General features: G+C 34.3%; 1 protein-coding gene across 10 annotated transcripts in view; it reads right to left on the minus strand.

Moving 5' to 3' along the window:
- The window catches only part of RAPGEF2 (Rap guanine nucleotide exchange factor 2), a 313,685-nt gene that overhangs the window by 192,373 nt on the left and 97,051 nt on the right, over nt 1-24,261 (minus strand). For all 10 annotated transcript variants that reach the window (XM_074229032.1, XM_074229033.1, XM_074229038.1 and 7 more), the window contains exons 2-3: nt 8,724-8,794; nt 1,122-1,178 (exon numbers count right to left, since the gene is read on the minus strand). In XM_074229032.1, the coding sequence (XP_074085133.1) occupies nt 1,122-1,178; nt 8,724-8,794 (128 nt within the window). The remainder of the gene's footprint in view (nt 1-1,121; nt 1,179-8,723; nt 8,795-24,261) is intronic.

A 24,261-nucleotide genomic window follows, 5' to 3' on the forward strand; every position in this document is an offset into this window, starting at 1 on the left:
AGTGGCTTGCCCAAGGCCACACAGCTAGGTAATTATTAAGTGTCTGAGGCCAGATTTGAACTCAGGTCCTCCAGGGCTGGTGCTCTATCCACTGTGCCATCTAGTCACCCCTTCTATGTTCACTTTTTAAAAATTCTTTTATGTTTTTCCTTTCTTTTTCATGTTTGCCCCCCTTAATTTTTCTTCCTTTCTCACAACATGATTAATATAGAAATATGCTAAACATATTTCTATATTATATATAAACTATATATAAACAATTTCTACCTGTTTGTTTGCTATAGGGAGAGATGGAGGGAAAGGAGGGTGACAGAAAAATGTGGAATTTATACACTTACTAATGGATGAGTGTTGAAAACTAGCTTTGCACGTAATTGGAAAAATAAAATAAAATTATTTTAAAAATTAAGTAATTCATGCATTCATTCCATTTTCTTAGCTTCACGAAAGATCTTAATTCCTGAGTTATTTTGATTAGTAAACACACATTAAAAAGTTACAAGATACTAATAAAATGTGGCATGGCATATATTGAGGTTATGTGGTATAGAAAAATCTCTGAAAAATCTACAGCTCATTCACATATATCTTTTATGGTAGCAATAAATTAGAATTTTGTTGTTGTCATTTCATACTATTGAATGGGAAGAGGCAAAAATGGATGGTCACTACTTTTCTGAAGATTAAAATGCAATGGGGGCTGTTAGGAGTCAGCCCTGAAGTCAAGAGTACCTGAGTTCAAAACCAGTTTCAGACATTAATGATTACCCTAAGCTGTGTGATCTTGGGCAAGTCACTTAACCCCAAAGCCTTACAAAAATCAGTAAATAAATTTAAAAATAGAACTAAATAAAATAATAAAATGACTTGAATAAAATTACTTCCTAATCTGAAATAACTTTTTAGATTAATTCATTATACAAGTTAACAATTTAAATTAAAAGAAACATAAAAATCAACTTCTTCATCACAGTTAGTAGCTAGAATTTCACAAAGTTTAAGGCAGTTTTCATCCAGTTGCACAAGACAGCCTGACTCAACAGGTTGGTTACAAACACTTCCTTAAGTAAAAGGACTTAACTCACTGTATTACACATTAGATAAAGAAAGGAAATACTTACTAGTATAAAACTTCATTTGCTTCATGTCTTTCATATCGCACAGTTTCACACATTAATCTATAAAAGAAATTTTAAAAAACTTTAGATGTAAATTAATGTCACCTATCTTAAGAAGATCAAAAAGTTAAATAAATTAGTATCCCAGGTTAATAAAGCATTTTATCAATCCTTCCAAGACTAAGAAAATATTATCAATACTTGTTAAGATAAATTCTGAAACAAAAACAAACTCGGCATATATAATATCCTCCAGCAAAAGAAATATAACCATTAAATGTCAACTTTATCTTCTTGCTTTTCAGAATAAAAATTGGGTGAACTTTTCTACTTTGCTTAAAAAAAATATAGCAAAAGGAAAGTTAGAAAAGTGTTACACAATTGAAGACATACAAGGCATTCAATGTTTTTTGGCATTACTCACCATCATAATTATTAGGAATATAACTAAAGTTTCCCTATACATATTCAAATGTAAAAGAGAAAGCATGCTCTCTTACATATTACTATTCTATTGGAAAAAGAGATGACATTTTTCCTCCTAGAAAATAGCTGAGAATAGGTCAAATGAGCTTAAGTCAATTCAACAACGAAGTTAATAACACACTGAATGTTAACAATAAAATAAATGTTCAACAAATATTTATTAAGTGACTTGGAAAAGTTACTGCACCAAGGTGTAGTTGAAATAAAAACAAAAGAGGTAACCCAGCATGCTAACAAAAGATACGCCAAGAGCAAATAAAACACTATATATACATCCAATTAAATTACTAATAAATAAATGGGAAAAATGATGGATTGCCATAATATGCAAACCAACATAACTGCAAAATGAATCAAATATTGATGCCCATTAATTAAACTTTACTTTTCCCACCAAAGTAAATATTTAAATATAGGTCAGAGACTTGAAAATTCCAAGAGCAGCTCTTACAATGCCACATCAATCCTCTCCCAAACATGTAACAATGCAATTATATTTAGCATTTCACAAATCACTAATATTTTAGTTGATTATTTTCATTGAGTCAAAACTTCACTTCTGACTGTGGTTCAAACTGCTATTTTTGTCACAAGGAGATATAAAAATTCCAGATGTCAAGAAACAGCAATCATGTGCAAAGGAGCATAAGGCATGATGGTGTATACTGAAGATCAGAATTAAAATGAAAGAAATACTTAGGATAGGGCTCCAACTATCTATTCTTTTATCTTCAAGCCTACATCAAGACTCTCACTCTAGCCTTAGTACAATCCAGACTGCATCTGGAATGTATATTGAGAATTAAATAGGGATGGGGAGACAGAGAAAGAGAGCCTGAGAATGGAGAGTGGGGGAAGAGAAGAAGGAATATGGGGGAGGGGAGGGAGAAAGGAAAAAAAGGAGACAAAGACAGATAAAAAGGTCAAATCGAATTCATGATGTCATCCAAACCAACTTCTCTTCCCAACTTCCCTATTTCTATTAATCCAACACTCAGTTCTTTCAGTCTCAAAACCCTAAAAGCATTTTGAGATACACCTCTTTCCTGTACCTCCTATATTCAAATGCTCACCAAATATAATACATTATAGCTTTGAATTTTTTTCATATTAATCCTTTATTCTTCTTTTGTACTGCCAGGACACTAAATCTGGATCCCATCAAATTATAACTGGGTTGCTTCAATTGCTCCCTAAATGATCTTTCTGCCTACATTCTCTCAATCTGTCTGCCATAATAACATTCCTTTAAAAAATAGCATTATAATATATATATATGCTCAATTATGAAAATATGAAGTTTTCACTATTTTCCTAATCTAAAATACCTCAATAAAAATATTACTTACCTTATTCAAGAACATAAAATGGTTCTGTTACTGACTAGATTCTTAATTATCACTGTCCTACATGATCTTAATCATTATACAAGCTGTTCCTCTCACCTAGAACAAATACCTTTACCTCATATTCTCACCTTTTAAATCCTCTATGTCCTTCAAATCGAATTCAAAATGTAATCACTTTCATGAAGTCCTCTCCTGACTATAGCAGTGCACATTAATTTCATCTAACTCCTTTAGTAATTTTAAGTCAATAACACATAATTAGTATAACACATCATCCCATTTTTTTTTACTGATCAAACCAAATCTTTTATTGTACTTCTATAGAATGTCATTATATAGTTTAAACTTGGCCTTAGGGACTGAAGGGAACCACAAACTTCTGGGGTGCAGAAATTTAAATTCTTCATCCCAGAGTCCATTATTATAGTGTCACAATGCTACAATACTTAGTGTATATTAATTAACTGACTAACAGAGACTAAAAGAAACAAAGAAGTAAAAAACTTTTTCCCTTTGGGAGATGGGAGAAGGGAAGGAAGAGGTGAAGAGATAAGCTACTTAAATAACAAGAAAAACTATTTTATGAAAATTCTAGAGAAGATTCTAAAAACCTAAATGAAAGACTTAAGCTCATAATTAGGCACTGGTAGTTTAAAATTTAATAATATGGGGCAGCTAGGTGGCACAGGGATAGAGTACTGGCCCTGGAATCAGGAGTTAAAATCTGGTCTCAGACATATAATAATTGCCTAGCTGTCTGATCTTAGGCAAATCACTTAACCCCACTGCCTTGAAAAAAATAAAAATAAATAAATTTTTTAAAAAAAATTTAATAATAGAACTGAAAATGAATGATGCCTATTGGCATTGGAAGATTAACTTTCAACCTTTCTTTTAAATGTGAAAAGCTCTTAATTAATGCCCATTAGTCCTAAAACACACTAAGCAATGCTTCCATAATCCAAATTTATAAGGAAAAGGGGAAAAATGTACAGAATCTTCAAAAGCTAATAAATCAATAAATGAATGAATGAATGAATAAACAAACAAACAAACAAACAAGTACATAAATAAAGTCAATAATGGTCTTTATTGGGGCAGCTAAATGTTACAGTGGATAGAACTCTAGACTTGTAATATGGAAGACTTATCTTCACGAGTTCAAATGCAGACTCAGACACTGAATAGCTATGTGACCCAGGGCAAGTTACCTAACCCTAATTGCCTAAGTTTCATATTTGTAAAACGAGTTGGAGAAGGAAATTGTAAACCACTTCCAGTATCTTTGCCAAGAAAACCCAAACAGGGTCACAAAGAGTCAAACATGACTGAAACAATCGAATGACAACAATGTTCATTCTTAACATTTAAAAAAAAAATTAAGTTCAATTCAAATTTGTCAATATTAAAATAGGACAATAACATCCTTTCTATCTTCCAGGAATTTAATATCAAAGGAAGATATGTAAACAATAACTACAACGTAAAGCAGAAAATAAAGAATGAAAGCAAAGTTTGAATAAAATACACTGAGTTGAAAGATGAGTAAGAGATCACCTCAGGTTCGGGAGAGCGTAGGAAAGGGTATCAACAAAAAAAGTAAAGAATTCAATGTAGGCCTTGAAGTGTATGTAGGGTTTCAAAGGTCAGAGATTGTGAAGAGTACTTTCCTTCACAACTATACATTAGAAGAGATAATATTTGTCAAGAATTTATCACAGTAACTGGAACACAGCAGATAATTAATAAATTATTGTACCCATCTAGGAAGAAAGGATAAACAGTCTGCCTCCACTAAATGACCCCAGATTGCCATGCTACATGCAAGTGAGCCTTTTACAGTTTTTCAGACTCCTAGGCTATCATGTTGTCCTCAATACCTTCTTGACACCTTTTCTCTAGCAGATCAATTCATTCTTCAAATTATATCCCTAAAAAGAAAATCTGGAAATGACTATTATATAGAAACAAAGATCATCTGAAAAACATTTTTCAACATCATCAAATATGCACTGTAATAATAATCTCTTGTGCATGATTCCTTTGGATTTGGATTTTATTACATGTGTGCTACACAGAGGCACAATGTTTTGGGCCATTTTTCTTTTTCTTTTTTTTAAGCTGGGTTACAGACAGCTAAGATTTTCCAATAAGTAACTCCTAGATAAATGAATTATAAATTGTACTATAGTTTTTATTTATCTAAGGAATGGGGATTGGGGGAGGAAGAAAGGAGGAATCAGAAATCATAACAGTCATATAGAACAGAGAGATCTTAAATACTATTAAAACTTTTCTACTTCTAATCTGTTTATCAAAAGAAGCTAAAATGAAATTTTCTGCCTATAACTAATTTTTAATTATTTAAAAACAATAATATTGGAAAATAGTTCCCCCAAATATATCAAGTTTATTTACAACTCTTAAGTTTTTCATTTTCCATCTGTGAGCATCAAATCATTAATAAGTACAGACAATACAACAAAAATTATATTGATGATTAACTTTAAGGTTATGCAAACTAAACCATAAAAACTTGTCATTGTTTGACAAGCATTAAAAGAAAGTCCTTGAGAGAGAGGCATTATAACATTTTAAAAAAATTATTTTCAGTAACATTAGCTTTCTATTTCTCATTAAAGTGTCTTTTAAGACTGTATAAAATTTCTATTTTCAATACATATAAATATGCACGTGTGCAAGTGTATATGTATATACACATAAACATAGGACTGCTGTTGTTCAGTTGTGTCCAATTCTTTATGAACCCAGGGACCATAGTATATTAATACTATCTATGGGGTTCTTGTGGTACAGAGAGTGGACTGGTTTGCCATTTTCCTCTCCAGTGGATTAAGGCAAACAGAGGTTAGGTGACTTGTCCCAGGGCCACAAAAAAGAGAAAATACAGATACAGAAATAGGAAATATAGGCTTAGGTAATACTAATCAATAAATATTAATCAATAGTAACAATAGGGTTTTTTTAATCAAGTATACTATAGCATCAACTTAGATAGCACCTAAATACTGAGTAAATATGCAAAGTAAGCTAATTATATGGTCTGCAATGAAGTGTCCAAAAGAAACCAAAGATTAAATAGGGATGTAAATAGAAGTATTCCCTTAGATAAGGAATCATCACAAGTACTACTCTATTTTTTTTCTTTACTTATACTTTGGAGATAATATACTCTCTAAAAAAATTTTTTTAACTTGGTGCTAATTCCCAATAGTTTTATTTTCACCAGTTAAACTTTATTGCATCTTTAAATACTTCATCTACAAGTTACATTAATTTAAATTATTTTATTAAAAATTTCATTTCAGAAAGACAATTCTCTTGATACTTTTTCAATTAAGAACTAAATAGGAATTATGTTCATAAGTTAATTGGTCTTTGAAGTGTACGGTGAAAATATACAGAAAAACAAATTTTTAACAAGTAACAATTAGTTTTATGGCTGGCATATTTCGTTGATTTGGGAGAGGGGGTAGAAAGAGTGGGGAGGACTATCTTGCCCAGGCTGAAAATACAGCAGCAACTTTTGGCCCAATTCTACTGCTGATCAGCACAAAAACTCTGGGGACAATTCACTCTGCAGTAGGCAATGTAGTGACTGTCCACTCTTAGGGTCTCACCATAATGGTGCCAGGCTAAGTGCAAATACTCAAATACCTTTGGCCCTACAGCAACTCAAAAGGCCACTAGCATCAGCTTCCCTGGGGGGGGGGGGGGGGGGGAACAGGTATACATCCCCTCAATCAGTCAAGTGGCATCTCTAAGAAACAAATGTGGGAGACAATACAAAAATAACACTCCTTCATACATGAGGAAATGAAGTCTACCAATAAACTAGTGATCTTCTAATGCTGTTAAAAAAATAAAGTCATTAGAACATAACTATCCAGTTTATCTGTCTAGTATTTGGGTATCATGTGATACTTAGAGAATTAGAGTTTTCTTGATATCAGTGTCCAAATCCCTGATAAAAGATAAATTTAAATCACCTCACTTAAATGTCTGGTAGAGTAAAAATATGTTAAGGATTGGGATGTTCTGGCTAATCAAGTTATCATACATTCAGATACAGAGATTTGAAAAACATCAGACAAAATGAGTCCTAAGGTACTTGTAGCTCTAAATTCATGCATAGCATTTTCCCAAGAATTAGAATACATTAAAATACATTTTGAATTTAAAACTATACTTAAATGATTTGTTTCTTTGCTCATGTGGGAACTGTCTCCAGGAATACTGTAAATACTTATTAGTACTTTATTAATTATTTAATTCTAAGTTCAGAATAAAATAAAATTGTTACAATTAATTTTTTAAACTAATTAGAGTACTTCTTGAGGCTTAAGGAACAAGCTCTAATAGCTAAAAAACACTTAACAACAATATTTGAAATCCTTTTCCTGCCAGTCAATTAAGTCTACACACTGCATCATGCTGCCTAACTAAAACTATATTCACTACTAGCTGTGTGACCTTTGGCAAGTCACTTGCCTTGTTAAAAGAAAAAAAAGAAAAACTATATTGGACTTCTTTATTTTTTACTTTAAAAATTCTAAAGATGAGAACATCATGACATGGAATGGAGCTGGCTTCCCAAGTCAAAAAGACCTGGGTTCAAGTTATTCCTGATAGATATTGGTATTACTTTGTATATATGCATTGGATATATGCATTAAATGACCCAGACTATTCTTCCAAGGCAAATTAAAATTAGAAAGGCAGACAGAGATCTGTTTTAGGCATTTTCTCACTGAGTGTTCCCCAACACCAATCAAATTAAAAGTTCAGTAAAAAAATTGTTTCATAAGACACTTCAGGATTCTATAGCCATTCATGCAACCTCATGATCAAATGTTGTATTTTAGATGTCCATAAGTACCAATAAATAAATTATTTCAGTTGATAAAATGACAAATAAATTAAGTTTTAACTGTACCATGGGGATTATATGCTTTCACTCCATGTAACTCCAAAAGTAATTAAGGGATATATAAAAATGTAAGAAATTGAAGGGGTTTCCAGAGGCAACTCAAACATCTCTCAATGAGGTGAAATTCAGTGAAGTTAAACCACAAGGTATCAACATAGTCACAATTTTTTACTTTTTTATTGTAGGATTTTGGATAGGAAAGAACCGTGAGAAATCTTCTAGTCCAATCTCCTCATTCTGCAGATTTGACCTAACAAAATCAAACTTCCCTCTAAGATCAAGTATAGTTTTCCCATAAATTTCTTGTATGGACATGGTTCTTTTTATGCCGTCTCTCTCCCCTATTAGAATGTGAATACCTTGAGGATAGAGATGAGGTTTTTGTCTTTCTTTGTATTCCAAATACTTAGTAAACAATTAAAGAAAAAGATAACCCCACAGATAGTCTCTGAAATTAACTTTATAGCTAAATTATGAACAATGCAAAGGAGAAAAGCATTTTTAGGGAAGATACTAGCTGAATCAAAAAGAGACCTATGGAAATCAGCCACAGGTATAACAGATGTGGGAAGAACACTATGAAAATGTTATAGCACAAACTAAATCTAAATTATTAATTTTATTTTCAATTATCATCATTTCAATACCAAAATAGCAAATATTCCAAAAACAGCATGGTACTTGGCTTAATAAAAGTATATTGACAGATTGATTGAAAAGCAGACCAGTTTAATCTCCTTGTTTTACAAAATCCCAGTAATGAGAGATCACACATACTGCCAGGAAACATGATAATAGGTTAATCTTAAAATGACATACCTCAGTTGATGTTCCCTCAAGTTGGATAATGCTTCCATTCCATGTAAATAGGAATATACTATTTCCAGATCCTGTTTTAAAAGAGAAATAAAAATCATCAGACTTGTTTAAAAAAAAATTGGGTTTTAAAACAGAAACTATATTGACTAAAAATAATAGTACCATATCCTAGAGAAATCACTAAAAAGGAAAAGGATTATCTGCATAAAAACAACTAACTTCTACTTATATTAGAGAAAACCTAAGCAACTGGAGATTGGCTAAATAAAACTTATGTTTATTTTTATAATGGACAATTATAGCCTCATAAAAAAACTTCATGACTGAAGATCATAGAAACACCATGATTTCTAAAAAATCATAATTGTAGGCAATTGACTGAAAGAATAGGGATGGCAGATATAAATAGGCTATTAAAAAATCACAAATTTCAATTTGCACACAAGGAAGGTCATAAAAGACTTCATCCATGACAAGTGTAACTGGAAAAAGGAAATAGGGATTGTCATCTAGTGAAAGGGCAGGCTAACAGATGAACAGCTCAAGAATTAGGCTTACATCCATAAAACCTCAAAGGTCCTTTGGGAAATGTTCCTAGGTTTGGGATAAAGTTGCTTCAGAGGATTTATGAAAGGATATAGATATGAATCTCATTGGATATAAAGGCATAAAAAAGCCAAAGGAATAGCTGCTATTACATTACCCCAAAAATACATTTTTTTTTTGCCTCAACTTGATTTCATCAGCATAGGGAGCTCCTGATATAGAATTTACTCTATCACATGGAACATTTTCCCTACAATTTATAGTCCTGAAATGTTGCCCAATGGCACACAGACTTTAAACTGCTTAAGAGTAAAAGTCATACATACATATATATATATATATATATATATAGAGAGAGAGAGAGAGAGAGAGAGAGAGCGCTAATGTTTTTATTCTGAGCAGCATTTGAACTCAGATCTTCCTGACTCAAAGCTGAACTTGCTTTGAATCACTTGGCATCTTTCCCCATATTACCATGTACCTAAAATATGTGTTATGCATACATATACACACCTGTATATGAAATGTACATCTGTGTACATTTATTGTGCATGAATTATATGCATGTAGAAGGACAGTTAGTTTGGCACTGTGGATAAAAAAACCAGACCTGGAATCAGGAAGACTCATCTTTCTCAGTTCAAATCTGGCCTCAAACATTTACTAGTATGTGACCCTGGGCAAATCACTTAACCCTGTTTGCCTATGTTTCCTCTTCTATAAAATGAGCTAAAGAAGGAACTGACAAATCATTCAGGTATCTTTTCCAAGAAAATCATAAATGGAGTCAATGAAAAATTGGAAATGATGAAAAAGCAACAAATACCCAGATTATACATATTATGCATACATACACACACCAGTCAAATATATTAAACCATCATTAGTCACACAGACTCAGAAGAAAACATCAAGCAAACTCATTTTTTGCTTCCTTGATTTCCACTTGTTAAAACATATGATAAACATTGATTAAGGGATGGTAAGACAAATGATGGTTAGTGAAAATAAAAGGTTATCATTGCACATAGATTATAGTATTGGCACCATGAATATGGTTAGCAGCAAAAGAGGTGAGTATTGTGTACAATCAGTCACCAATGCAGAATCATTCTGAAGTGACCTCATGTTTTAACCTTGCTTGACTTTGTCTATGTGCAGCCAACTAGCAAGAAAGGATCCAGGGGAGGGCAGTCCTGAGGAAGAGGGTCAGTACAGATGCTCTAATCCTAGCTCCTTAGAGCTAATCCCATCTCCTTATAAAGAGACAGCAACTGCCACCATGCTCACTAATCTATCTCTTTATTTGAAGGGTGAGTCAATCACAATTTTACATAGGGAGAAGATAAGCAAAATGATCCATCCCCTTTTGGAGAAAAATATCCATCAGATTGGCTTTGCTCTTATTAGGAAAGTTGTCTTTAAAAACAATTGGTGATGGCTTTGTGACCAGTCCATTCACATATTCCTGCCTAGGCTTAATAACTTTTTAATTAAAAAAAATTATCATTGCAATGTTAGAAAAAAAACAAACTGACAAATACAAAGCAAAAAGCCAGACAATGCACAATGACTAACAATATAAGTATTAAGTCCTTACTATAGGGCAGACACTGAACTACAAAGGAAATGAACTACACTAATGAAAGCAGAAAGTACAACATCAAAAGAAACAAAACAGAATGCTCAGAAACCATATAAAGTTTCTGTCCCCAAACAACAGATAAAAAATTGAACTGTCCTTCCTTTGCAGAGTGAGGGGACTATGGTTGTGGAACACTACATTAATTATAGTACCCTTGACTGATGTTATTTTGCTGAACTTTATTCCTTTTTCTCACTCTTTGTCATTAAAAAACAAGTAACAAAGAGTTATTTTTATTTTCTTATACTTTCAGTGTGTCCAAATTGACCAATGGGTCAAATCTATTTTAAACTGGACACAATCTTATTGTCAAAGTTTTGAGAGATGGATCCCTGAGAGGGCAAAGGAGAATGAGAAAGTAGGAAATCAGGTAATGCAAAAACAAAACAAAAAAAATGTATGTTTAATACGAACTAATAAATCATGTTTGTGTGTATGGTTTTTTTTTTTTAAACAAAATACAAAAAGCTCACTGACATAGATCCATTACATTTAGGAAAAAAGGAGAATAATCTTTCTTTTTTAAAACTGCTCTTTGGGGCAGCTAGGTGGCGCAGTGAATAGAGCACCCATCCTGGAGTCAGGAGTGTACCTGAGTTCAAATACGGCCTCGAACACTTAATAATTACCTTAGCTGTGTGGCCTTCCAAGTCACTTAACCCCACTGCCTTGCAAAAACTTTTAAAAAAACTGCTCTTTGTAGAACTGACATTTTAGCCAGTCTTCAGGAGCTTTTAAGTAAGATTTCCATTTTAACTATAGCATCTATAATATGGTGCTGATAACTAGAAGCACTGAATTCTAGCCCTGGATAGGCTGATATTGGACAGATCATTAATGCCCTTAGACTACAAATGCTTCATCTATGAACTGAAAAAATTGGCCTAGATTTCTATGGTCTCCATTAGTCCAGAATTGCAAAATATAAGATAACTCAATTAATCTCTTTCTCTGGTTCTCAATGTTCTCACCTATAATATATAAAGTGAACTGACTAGATGATCTCTAAGTTTATCCATTCTTTTAGTGACTTCTTTTGTATATAAATTTATATAGAACAAAAAGCATTTTGGAGGAGGAGAAGATATAAAGTAGAGAATCTTAACAAAGGTAAACAGGGAAATGTTTTCAAAGACATAAAATCTGCATGTTTGAGCTGTATTGTCCTTCCAATTCCAATAAAGTAAAGAACTCTTTGTTTGTAATATGCTCATTATCCTCAGAATCCTCAGAATCTAGCCCTACCATCAGACATAATAAATGCTTTTAATAGCAACATTTATTAAGCAGCTACTATGCAACAGGCACTTGACTCCAAGTCTGGCCATCCATCCATTGTGCCACCTTTTCAAATTACACCTGTCTTTTAAAACCCAATTCAAATGTCCCCTTTTGCAAAATCTTCTGTAACCTTCCACCCTCACCTCACCAAGTCTTTATGCCTCACCAACATTCTTATACCTCAGCCCATTATTCAGTCTGTGGCATTTTTATCTGTAGTGATATATCCTGCTATTAGGCTATAGGCAGGGTATGTATTTTTATCTAAACTTGATATCTTGCCCAATTTAGTTGAAAGGATAAATAAGATTTAGAGAGGCAGAAACTGCAAGGAATGATATAAGCACTTCAACAGCATGAAAAAATGTTCCATCACATCAAACAGAACATAGCACATTCCCCGCCTCCAAAAAAAATGTTAAAAACCTGATTTAGGCTTAGTATTAGATAATGATGGGTCCATGAGAAATGACAGCTACACACACACACACACACCCTTTTAAAAATTCATAGAGAAAGTATATAGTGAGGGACAGCTAGGTGGCACAGTGGATAGAGCACCGGCCCTGGAGTCAGGAGTACCTGGGTTCAAATCCGAACACTTAATAATTACCTAGCTGTGTGGCCTTGGCAAGCCACTTAACCCCATTGCCTTGAAAAAACTAAAAAAAAAAAAATCCAAATGAAAGTATGTAGTGAAATATTCAATAATCTCAAACAAGGATAAAGATCAATTAAAAATTCATAGGCTTGGGGCGCTAGGTGGCTCAGTGGATAGAGCACCAGGCTCGGAGTCAGGAGTACCTGAGTTCAAATTCAGTCTCAGACACTTAATAATTACCTAGCTGTGTGGCCTTGGGCAAGACACTTAACCCCATTGCCCTACCAAAAAAAAAAAAAAATAGGCTCCCTATCCCTATAAAGTCCCCTGCATTCATGAGATAGCCAAATTATAGTAGTCATCAAACTAACCTGTATAAGATACTTACAATATAGTGGTGAAGGGGTGGAGAGCTGACAATGTTTATTTTAGGGACCTCTGTCCTCCCTCTTTCTCTATCCTTTCTCTATCCTTCTTGTGTCTTTTGTTCTAGTCAGGAATTTACTTGAGGAAGCCTCATTCTCATTCCCCACTACAGTTTGCTCTATGTCACAAATATTTATACCTTGAATTGGACATCAATTCAACTCCTCCAAAAGAGAGCTCATGATCTTTTCACAAAATCCTCTCCTCTCCCCTTCTCATCTAATAGGGCACCATCATCTCAGCAGTCAAACTCACAACTTGACTAACATATTCAAATACTCTCACTCACTCCTCATATACAACAATCTGTTATCAAGTCATGTTACTATTTTTAGAACATCTCCTGTACTCATCCCTTTCTTTTCTTCACTTATACAACTACTATCCTAACATTCTTACACATGTAGACTATTGCAAGAGTTTTCTAATTGGTCTCCTTGCCTCAAACCTCTCCCCCATTACAATTTTTCTCCTCTCAATTTGCCAAAGCAACAAGTTTCCTACTTCTGGGATTGGGATTATATACAAAGGCCCCTGGCATTCAAATTCATGTGAAGCCTGACCCCTTCTTCCTACCTTTCTAGACTTCTCAAACTTTTACTCCTAACCAGCTACTGGCTTACTTGTTATCCAGCACAAATGAGATCCTATATCTCAACTCCATGAATCTGCAATTGGCCCTCTCTATCTCTAAAATGTTCTACTAACTCATTCCTACCTCCTAGTTTCTCTGACCTTCTTCAAACATCAACTCAAAGTGATCAGCTATAATAAGCCTTTTCTGATCTTATTCCTTTCTCTACTCCAACCACACTTACTAGTACCTTCCATCTGAAATTACCTTCTATACAGTCTATATATTAGCAATAGAGCACTAATTCTAGAGTCACTTGACCTATTTGCCTGAGTTTCCTCAACTACAAAATGAAACAGCATCTGCCTGAGGGTTGCTGTGAGGATCAAATGAAATGATATTTTTAAAACTAATAAAAGCATTTTAAAAACTAATAAAAGCATTATATAAATGCTTATTCTACTCCCGCACCTCCTCATATCTTATATGTACCTGGTTATTTTCATGTAGTCTCGCCCATTAATAATTTGCTCAAAGGAACTGTTTTTGCCTTTCTTTGCATCCCTAGCATAAAAGTGTCTAATGTATAAGCAGATCTTCATGAATGAATATTAACTGACCAATCTGAATAACCTTGTGGTTCAATGTAAAGGAGTCATTTGGAGTCAAAGAACTTGGATTGGCATTCATACTCTGCTCCCTTTCTGCTTGTGTGACCTTGGGTAAGTCAATTTAAATGCCCAGGACCTGTTTCCTCAACTGTAAAATGAAAGACTATATGGACTTTTCTAATTATAAAACTATGACCCTTTGATTTTTCTGTACTGTAGAGCACCAGCCTTGAAGTCAAGAGGATCTGGATTCAAATCCAGTTTCAGACACAGGACACTGACTAGCTGTATGACCTTGGACAAGTCACTTAACCCTGATGGCCTCACGTCCACACCCATCACTAGTCATTCTGATTCCTAACTGGTCACTGGAACCAGATGGCTCCAAAGGAGACAGCAAGACTGATGACAGCACAGAACTCCCTCACTCAAATCCAATTCACATGCATATCATGGGCATAACCTCCCTGTTCTTCAAGAACAAAGAACCACTGGTAGTATTGGTGGAGTAACCTATCAATAACACCTTTTCATCCTATGGTGCTGTACTGGTAGTAACCTATCAAAAATAACTTTTCATCCTATGGTTCTTGTTCATATTTTTCAACCTCTTTCTACTTCCTTTCAATCCAAGTAGACCTATTTCAGGGGTAGGTAGGTGGCACAGTAGATCAAGATGTGCACCTGGAGTCAGGAAGATCCAAGCTCAAATCTAATCTCAGATATTTCCTAGCTATGTAATTCTAAGCAAAGACACTTAACCTCTACCTGCTTCAGCTTCCTCAACTGTAAAATGGGGATAGCAATAGCAACTACCTCTCAGGATTGCTGTGAGGATTAAAATAAGATAACATTTGTAAAAAAAAGTGCTTTGCACAGAATCAGGCAATATAATAGATTTATTTCCTCACGACTACTTACCTCCATAGATGCTGTGAAAAAACCTAGACTGAGAATTTTCACCTAGGTTATACCTAGTCCTTAGCTTCCTTCTTTTCTCTAAAATAAGTACACAGTATTTCTATAGTGGTTCTAGAAGACTAACGCCTTTAATTCTCACAGTTATCCATAATGGTGGGTGTGTGTGTGTGTGTGTGTGTGTGTGTGTGTGTGTGTGTGTGTGTGTGTTAGGAGGAGACGTGGAGGTATGGAGGGAAGCAGAGGAGGAAGCTCCATGTTCAGTCTCTGCTCCTTCCCAGGGCTCTTTCTACTATACCACACCACAAAGAATGAAGTAAGGAACTTAGGGAAGAACTTAGTTCCCTGTTTTCTTCTTCTCTTCTCCTTGATGCCCTCTTATTTTCTGTCCATTTATTTATACTTTCCTTTTTTGTATCTACCTGTGTGTTATTTGTATCTAGATGTTTCAAACTCACCCTGCTCAAAATGTCAACACAAAGACCACAGGATCTAACAATACCAAGGAGACTTGACCTCTGCACTTGATCTTTACCCATTTCTCAGGCCCTAATTTTTTTGATGGGGAGAAGAGGAGAGAAGGGAGAGAGGGACCAAGCATGTAATATCACAAAGTTCATATAAGAAATAGGTCTACAAATGAAAAAGGAAGTTCACAAAAAGGAAGGCTCTCCCTGGTCTCTACCACTACAGACCTTTCTTTGCAACATATCACAGACACTGTTAGGCTAAGTGGCTAGTTCCTGGTCAAGTCTGAGCAACTAAACAGCACAATAAATAGACCACCAGGTCTGGAGTCAGGAAGCCTCATCTTCTTGACTTAAAGCTGGTCTCAGACACTTAGCAGTTTTGTGCCCCTGGGCAAGTCACTTAGTCCTGTCTGCCTCAGCTTCTTCATTTGTAAAATGAACTAGAGAAGAATATGGCAAACCATTTCATTATCTTTGCCAAGAAAACCCTAAATAGGGTAATGAAGAGATGAAAATACAACAATAAAACCTGATCAAGTCAGCAAACATTTATCAAGCAGACTTGCAAGGTCTGCAGGTAAATACAAAGAAACCAACCCCACCCTCAAATCCCCAGTTCTCAAGCTCCTAAATGAATGGAAGAATCAGCATGCAAACAACTAGACTCAGACAGGAATAAGTGAAAATAATCTCAGAGAAGGTGTTGGCAGGTAGAATTTGAATCCAGGTCTTCCAGATTCTGAGGTTAGCTTTCTGAGTGCTCTCTATAGAAAAACAGGTTCTTCATTTTTGCTGAATTTAATTTGTAATGTACTCTTGGAAAAGTCTGACATCAAGACAACTACTCCAATCATTCAGGATCAGGTGCTAACCAGGCACGGCAGCCTGGCTTATTCATCAAAGCCAGCTAGAAAAATGTAATAATCAGCAGCAACCAGAAATCATAATCTGCACTAGTGTTTTCTGTTCCAATGAAAGGAATTTTTGACCTTCATTGAGCAATGATCTTAAAGCCTAAATCTGCAACTTAACAATACAGAGCAAGTGGATATTATTTATTAAAAATAATTACTTCTTAAATACTGAATCTGGCTCCATTTTTCATTTTTGCCCCCAATCTTTATGTGAGAACACACTGACAAGTAATCTCAAAAAACAACAACAAAAAAAGATAAATGGTTCTCTTCGGCATCTCTGTTGCTATTTATTGTCCCTACTAAAAATGTGGGCTGCTTTTCTTAATGTTTCCTATTTATTTAATGCAAACAGGAACACACTACTCTAACCAGGAAACAACATTTTGGCACAATGAACTTTTCTCTCCCCCACCTGGGAAAAAGGAAGCTTCTCCCCTCAACTCCATTTTCATTTTCTTTAAATAGAAGTCATATGAAAGCAGGCTAAATGGTTATAAAATTGGGCAAATGAGGTACAGGTTAATTGTACTATTGAACCAAAGCCTGATTTGCTGGCTCTCATCTCAATGGAGCCATCAAAACTAGACAATCCTTTTACACCTCCATAAGTGATTCTCTATCCAATTATCTCTATCACAACTAGGAAAAACTCTCTTGTTTCTTTGGGACTCCTGTGGTACTCCAACCTTCTCAACAGAAGAGCTCATCTCATTCTAATCTTATTTTCTATCACCTTCTCATCTCATGGTCTCCTTATATAATATCCCACTTCCTCCTCCTTTATTCTAATCTCTGATACAGCAGCAGTATCTCTTTCCTAAACAAAGCCACACATTTGATTCTATCTCCTTTCATCTTATCTGATATATTGCTCCCCCTACCATTCCGCTGTCCTTATCAGATTCTAAGCTTTTCCTCTCTACTGGATTCTTTCCTGATGTCTACACCAAAGTACCTATAAAAAGGTCTTTATATCCCCAATAGTTAAGAGTCCCACATATATCCTTAACCTTTTTACAGACAAACTCCCAATCTCAAAATTACATAGATCTCATAATGTTTTGCATGGCCCCTTCTCTATTTGCATTCTTCACCATTTTGTAACATTTAACATATCCTTTTATACTGACTCTCCTCCTATCACTATAACTGATCTTCTGTTGCCTTGACTAGATCATTCTGCGCACCAGTATCACTCACTGCAGGTATGCTCAAAGTTCTTTAATCTGTTGGTTATTTCATCATTTTCCATGGTGGTTTCAATTATTTCAATACAGATGTTTCCCAGAGCTATATATGCAGCCAGTCTCTCTCTTGAGTTTGAATTTCTCATTACCAACAACTGCCTTTTGAACATTTTGAACTCGATGTCTCATAAGTTCTCAAATTTATAATATTCAGAAGAAGTGACAATATTCCTCACTCTCCAAACCATCATTATTTTCAACTTCTCTATTTCTATCAAGGGCACCACTCTTTATCCTTCCAGTAACCCAGGTTCCTACCCTCAGTGCATTCTTTGATTCCCTCACTCTCACCACACACAATCAACTGCCAAAATTTGTTATTTCAATCTCTTCAATGATAAATACCACCCCAATTCAGACTCTCAACATTGCTTGCTGAGACTACTACAACAATCAATTTGGTTTCCCTGCCTCAAGTCTCCCCTACCTCCAATCCATCCTTCACATAGCCAGCAAAAAAAAGGACAGGTCACTCTCCTACCCAATCACTCCAATGGTTCCTACTGTGCTAGTAATCTTTACGGACTTAACTATTCCTCATCTTCACTTAAGGAAGAGTTGGAGAACATTACCAAAAACCAATTAGATGATTTCGATTACATTAAATTAAAAAGCTTTTGCACAGATAAAATCAATGTAACCAAGATCAAAAGAAATGTAGTAAATTGGGAAATAATCTTTACAACTAATGATTCTGACAAAGGACTCATTTCTAAAATATACAGAGAACTGAGTCATATTTTTAAAACAAAAAGCCATTCCCCAATTGACAAATGGTCAAAGGATATGCAAAGGCAATTTACAGATGAGGAGATCAAAGTAATCCATGGCCATACTATTCCTCATCTTCTATCTTTAACTCTGTGCCTAGCAATGCTAGTTCTCTAAACCTAAAGTCACTTCTCTTCCCATTCATACCCTTGAAATTCCTGAATTCCAGATCACACCTTGAAGCCTTTCCAAGATAACCACACAGTAGCTTATGCTTTTGTATTTCAAGTTACTATACATATATATACACATACATACATATATATGTATGTGTGTGTGTGTGTGTCTATGCATCGGCTTAAATAAGCAATTTTTAAGAATTAACTATGTAGCGCAGGAGGTACCAGGCAACAAAGAATGAAAAGGCAAAGGTGAAATAGTGACTGCCTTCAAGGAGCTAGGGAGATGAGGGTGTGTGAAGGAAAACATAGAATAATAACATAGTCTCTTTCCAAAACTCCTCCACCCTTTGAATGTAAAAGCTCCTTCAAGAATTATCTCACTTTCACTTTTAAAGTTACAGAGTATAGAATCTCTCTTGGAGCATTAATAATTGATTAAAAATATCTTGGAATTCAGAGAATTATCCCCCCCCCCCCCAAAAAAATAGATTCTAGATTTTCCGAAATGCTGGTGGGACACATCAAAATCAGAAAACAATATAATCAATGGCAAATAAAATTTACCTAGTATTTATAATACAATAAGAACCTTATCACAGGTTTTTCAAAACAATAGTCTCTTTTAAGAAGCTGGGTGGGGAGAGAGGAAATGTTACCATTTTTAAAAACTTTTGAAGTTTCATTTGTTGGACTCATTCAAAAAACCTGAACCTCAACAACAATATCTAATGTCAATAAACTGAAGTTTCATGATTTTTCCCACCCTCATTCTGTATGTACCAGGAGCTAGTATTGGGACTTTCTGTTCTGCTCTAGTTGTTCTTTATATATTACATAACAAATATAAGCATTCTCTGCTATTTTCAAAAAGAATGTATAAAACTAACAAGGAAAAATATCATTCACCAACATTCAATTTGAATTTTGAATGTATATCCTATAGCAAAACTTTCCAGCTCAATTTGCTAAAACACAAATTGTGTGTTCTTTATTCAAATGAATAAATGCTTATTAGATGCTTACTACTTGTTAGAAGTTCAAATCAAGTTGATTGAAAGACAGTCTTTATCACTAGGATAATACATTATGATCAAGTAGGATTTATCCCAGGGATGCAGGGTTGGTTCACTATTAGGAAAACTGTTAGTATAACTCAATTATATCAACAACAAACCTATCAGAAATTATATGATCGTATCAATAGATGCTGAAAAAGCTTTTGACAAAATACAGCATCCATTCCTACTAAAAACACTAGAGAGTGTAGGAATAAATGGACTGCTCCTTACAATAATTGGCAGTATCTATCTGAAACCAACAACAAGCATTATATTCAGTGGGGAGAGGCTAGAGGCATTCCCAATAAGATCAGGGGTGAAACAAGGGTGCCCATTATCACCACTACTATTCAATACTGTATTAGAAATGTTAGTATCAGCAATTAGAGAAGAAAAAGAAATTGAAGGAATTAGAATTGGGAAGAAAGAGACAAAACTCTCACTCTTTGCAGATGACATCATGGTCTACCTAGAGAATCCCAAGAAATCATCCAAAAAACTACTGGAAACAATTAGCAATTTTAGCAAAGTTGCAGGATATAAAATAAACCCTCATAAATCCTTATCTTTTCTATAATATGTCTAACAAGATACAGCAAGAAGAGATAGAAAGAGAAATCCCATTCAAAGGAACCTCAGATAATATAAAATACTTGGGAGTCTATTTGCTAAGACAGACTCAAACTTTTTTGAAAACAATTATAAAATACTTCTCACACAAATTAAATCAGATTTAAATAACTGGGCAAATATCAACTGATCATGGATAGGTAGAGCTAATAAAATAAAATGACAATTCTATCAAAACTACACTACCTGTTTAGTGCCCTACCAATCAAAATTCCAAAAAAAATTACTTTAATGAGTTAGAAAAAATTGTAAGTAAATTTATATGGAGAAATAAAAAGTCAAGAATTTCCAGGAGCTTAATGAAAAAAAATTGCAAAAGAAGGGGCTTAGCCCTACCTTTTCTAAAATTATATTATAAAGCATCAGTCATCAAAACTGTTTGGTATTGGCTAAGAAACAGAGTGGTGGACCAGTGGAATAGACTAGGTGCAAAAGCAGGAGACATAGTAATCTACTGTTTGATAAACCCAAAGAGTCCAGCTATTGGGATAAAAACTCCCTCTTTGATAAAAACTGGGATAATTGGAAGTTAGTAGGGAAAAAACTTAGATTAGACTAACACCTAAAACCCTTTACCAAGATAAGATCCAAATGGTTACAGGACTTAAGACATAAAAAAACAATACTATAAGCAAATTAGAAGATCAAGGACTAGTCTACCTGTCAGATCTATGGAAAGGGGAGCAGTTTATGACTAAGGAAGAGTGGGAGAACATCACCAAAAACCAACTAGATGATTTAAATTAATTAAATTAAAAAGCTTTTGCACAGATAAAACCTCTGTAACCAAGATCAAAAGAAATGTAGTAAACTGGGAAACAATCTTTACAACTAATGATTCTGACAAAGGACTCATTTCTAAAATATAGAGAACTGAGTCATATTATTAAAACAAAAAGCCATTCCCCAATTGACAAATGGTCAAAGGATATGCAACGGCAATTATAGATGAGGAGATCAAAGCAATCCATAGCCATATGAAAAATTGCTCTAAATCATTAATTATTAGAGAAATGCAAATTAAAACTTCTCTGAGGTACCACCTCACACTTCTCAGATTGGCCAATATGACCAGAAAGGATAATGATCATTGTTGGAAGGGTTGTGGGAAATCTGGGACATTATTACACTGTTGGTGGAGCTGTGAACTCATCCAACCCTTCTGGAGAGAAATTTGGAACTATGTCCAAAGGGCAACAAAAATGTGCATACCCTTTGACCCAGCAATACCACTACTGGGTCTATACCCTGAAGAGATGATGAAAAAGGGTAAAAACATCACTTGTACAAAAATATTTATAGCAGCCTTGTTTGTGGTGGCAAAGAATTGGAAATCAAGTAAATGTCCTTCAATTGGGGAATGGCTTAGCAAACTGTAGTATATGTATGTCATGGAATACTATTGTTCTATTAGAAACCAGGAGGGATGGGAATTCAGGGAAGCCTGAAGGGATTTCCATGAGCTGATGCTGAGTGAGATGAGCAGAACCAGAAAAACATTTTACACCCTAACAGCAACATGGAGGTAATGTTCAACCTTGAAGGACTCGCTCATTCCATCGTGCAACAATCGGGAACAATTTTTGGCTGTCTGCAAAGGAGAGTGCCATCTGTATTCAGATAAAGAGCCGGGGAGTTTGAACAAAGTTCAAGGACTATTTCCTTTAATTTAGAAAAAAAACAGATATCTTATTGTCTGATCTTGTTACCTCTTAAGACTTCTTGTCTCTTCCTTAAGGATATGATTTCTCTCTCATCACACTCAATTTGGATCAATGTACAACATGGAAAGAAAGTAAAGATTGACAGATTGCTTTCTGTGGGGGGAGGAAGGGAAGTAAGATGGGAGGATTGTAAAACTCAAATAATATCTTTAATAAAAATAAATTGAAAAAAAAAAGAAAGATAGTCTTTAAAAATGGTAAGTACCCACATATTCTACCTAGAACTCAGGTTAAGGTTTTGTATTGGAACTAAGGTTGGGATATTATTAAAACAGTAGTACTTGCTGTGGAAATGATGGTAAAGTAAAAATATCACTTGATTTAGCAACAGACAACATGAATTCATATTCTAACTTGCTAGATTTGAAAGGTCCTTTACCTCTCTATACTTCAACTTCTGTATCTATAAAACAGAAATACTCATAGTATTTCCCTCACAAGATTCCCTTGAAGAACAAATGAAATAAAATGCAAAAAATATTTAGCATGTGTTATGGGTCTACATAAGTATCAATTATAATTATTATTATCACCATTTTGACCTTGAAGAAGACACTATTTGCCTGTGTCTGTTTTGCCATTTGTAAAAATGAAGGAACTAGTCTTTATATCTTCCATGATCCTCTTCAATTCAAATTCTATCATCCTTGGGGTCACTTATAAAATAGATGCTCATGTTCTTTGACATTTCCTTACCCAGGTGTTCCCTATACAAGGAAATCACAAGTATTGTCCCTGCAACTTTATTTTGGATACAGCAAGTTGGTAAAGGGAGTTTCATTACCTGGAATTTCCCTCTAAAGAAGCACTGAAATCATAGGTTCAGTATTAATCTCTATATACAACATAATGGGAGTAAATTCTAGGAGGATAGGGAGGATTTCAGTTATCCTTGGAAATAATAAACATGTATTGATTGAATTCAATTAAAAGATAAATTTTTCCAATCATCTTATAATAAAAAATAGGGGTAGGAAAGCATTCATGAGGTCCAAGGGGCTAGATTATCTGTTTCTTAGGGAACTATATATGGATATGAGTATGTATGCATGTATGCACACATAGAGAAAGAGAAAAGACTTCAAAGAAGATTTACTTTCCTGACAATGACTTGATAAACAGAGAGATGGTATTAAATGTTCTAAATAGAGAGGTTGGAAACTGAAATGAGTTTTCTTACTCATGCTCACAATCTGAAAGGAACTGCAATTAGACTGTGGCAGAAAAGCTAGAAACTTCAGTAGGATTTCTGAGAAAATTGCAACTTTTTAACTGGAAAAAAGAAAACCCATCACTTGACTAAAAACAAACTGAGCAAATATAAAGAGAGAATAATTTTAGCAAGGTACATCCTGCACCTACATATTATGTTCCTTTACCATCTCTGCTCCAGTGTAATAGCAAATAGAAATTATACATGAAAATATCAAATATTATCTTTTGGATATGCATATCATTGGCTGCCCCAAGAAACTTGGATTACAAATTGAAGCTAAAATAGAAGCCAAGATCAACCCTTTTGGGGGTCTCCCTTTAACATCACATATTTGATCTATAGAACTCAGAAGATTTTTGAGTGTGCTTTTCCAGGTAATTAATCCTATAAATATATTGAGAAGGTATATCATCACCCCCACTCTTCCTCACGTGCACATTTTATCTACAAAATATCTGCTGACATATAGGAAACTCAGAACTGAAAGACTCCAGAATCTTTTTTTTACATTGTAAGAGACAATTTAAATAGTAAATATCAATCCTCTCAAATCACAGAAATCCATGAACATTTAATATTTATACTTTAGTAATTCTCATCCTTAATTGAAATTCTTACAATGTGATATTAAAAAATTTTTCTTGCTTTCTTTTTATTTCAAGTGTTCTCTGTTCACATAATAATACAAGATCATAAGGGATATAATGAGCATAAACTATAAGAATATCTCAGTTTTTTTTAAGGTCCCTGAATGTTGATGAAAATCCTTACACAATAAAAT

The sequence above is a fragment of the Macrotis lagotis genome, chromosome 3, assembly GCF_037893015.1.
Source record: "Macrotis lagotis isolate mMagLag1 chromosome 3, bilby.v1.9.chrom.fasta, whole genome shotgun sequence".
In the NCBI taxonomy this organism is placed as follows: domain Eukaryota; kingdom Metazoa; phylum Chordata; class Mammalia; order Peramelemorphia; family Peramelidae; genus Macrotis; species Macrotis lagotis.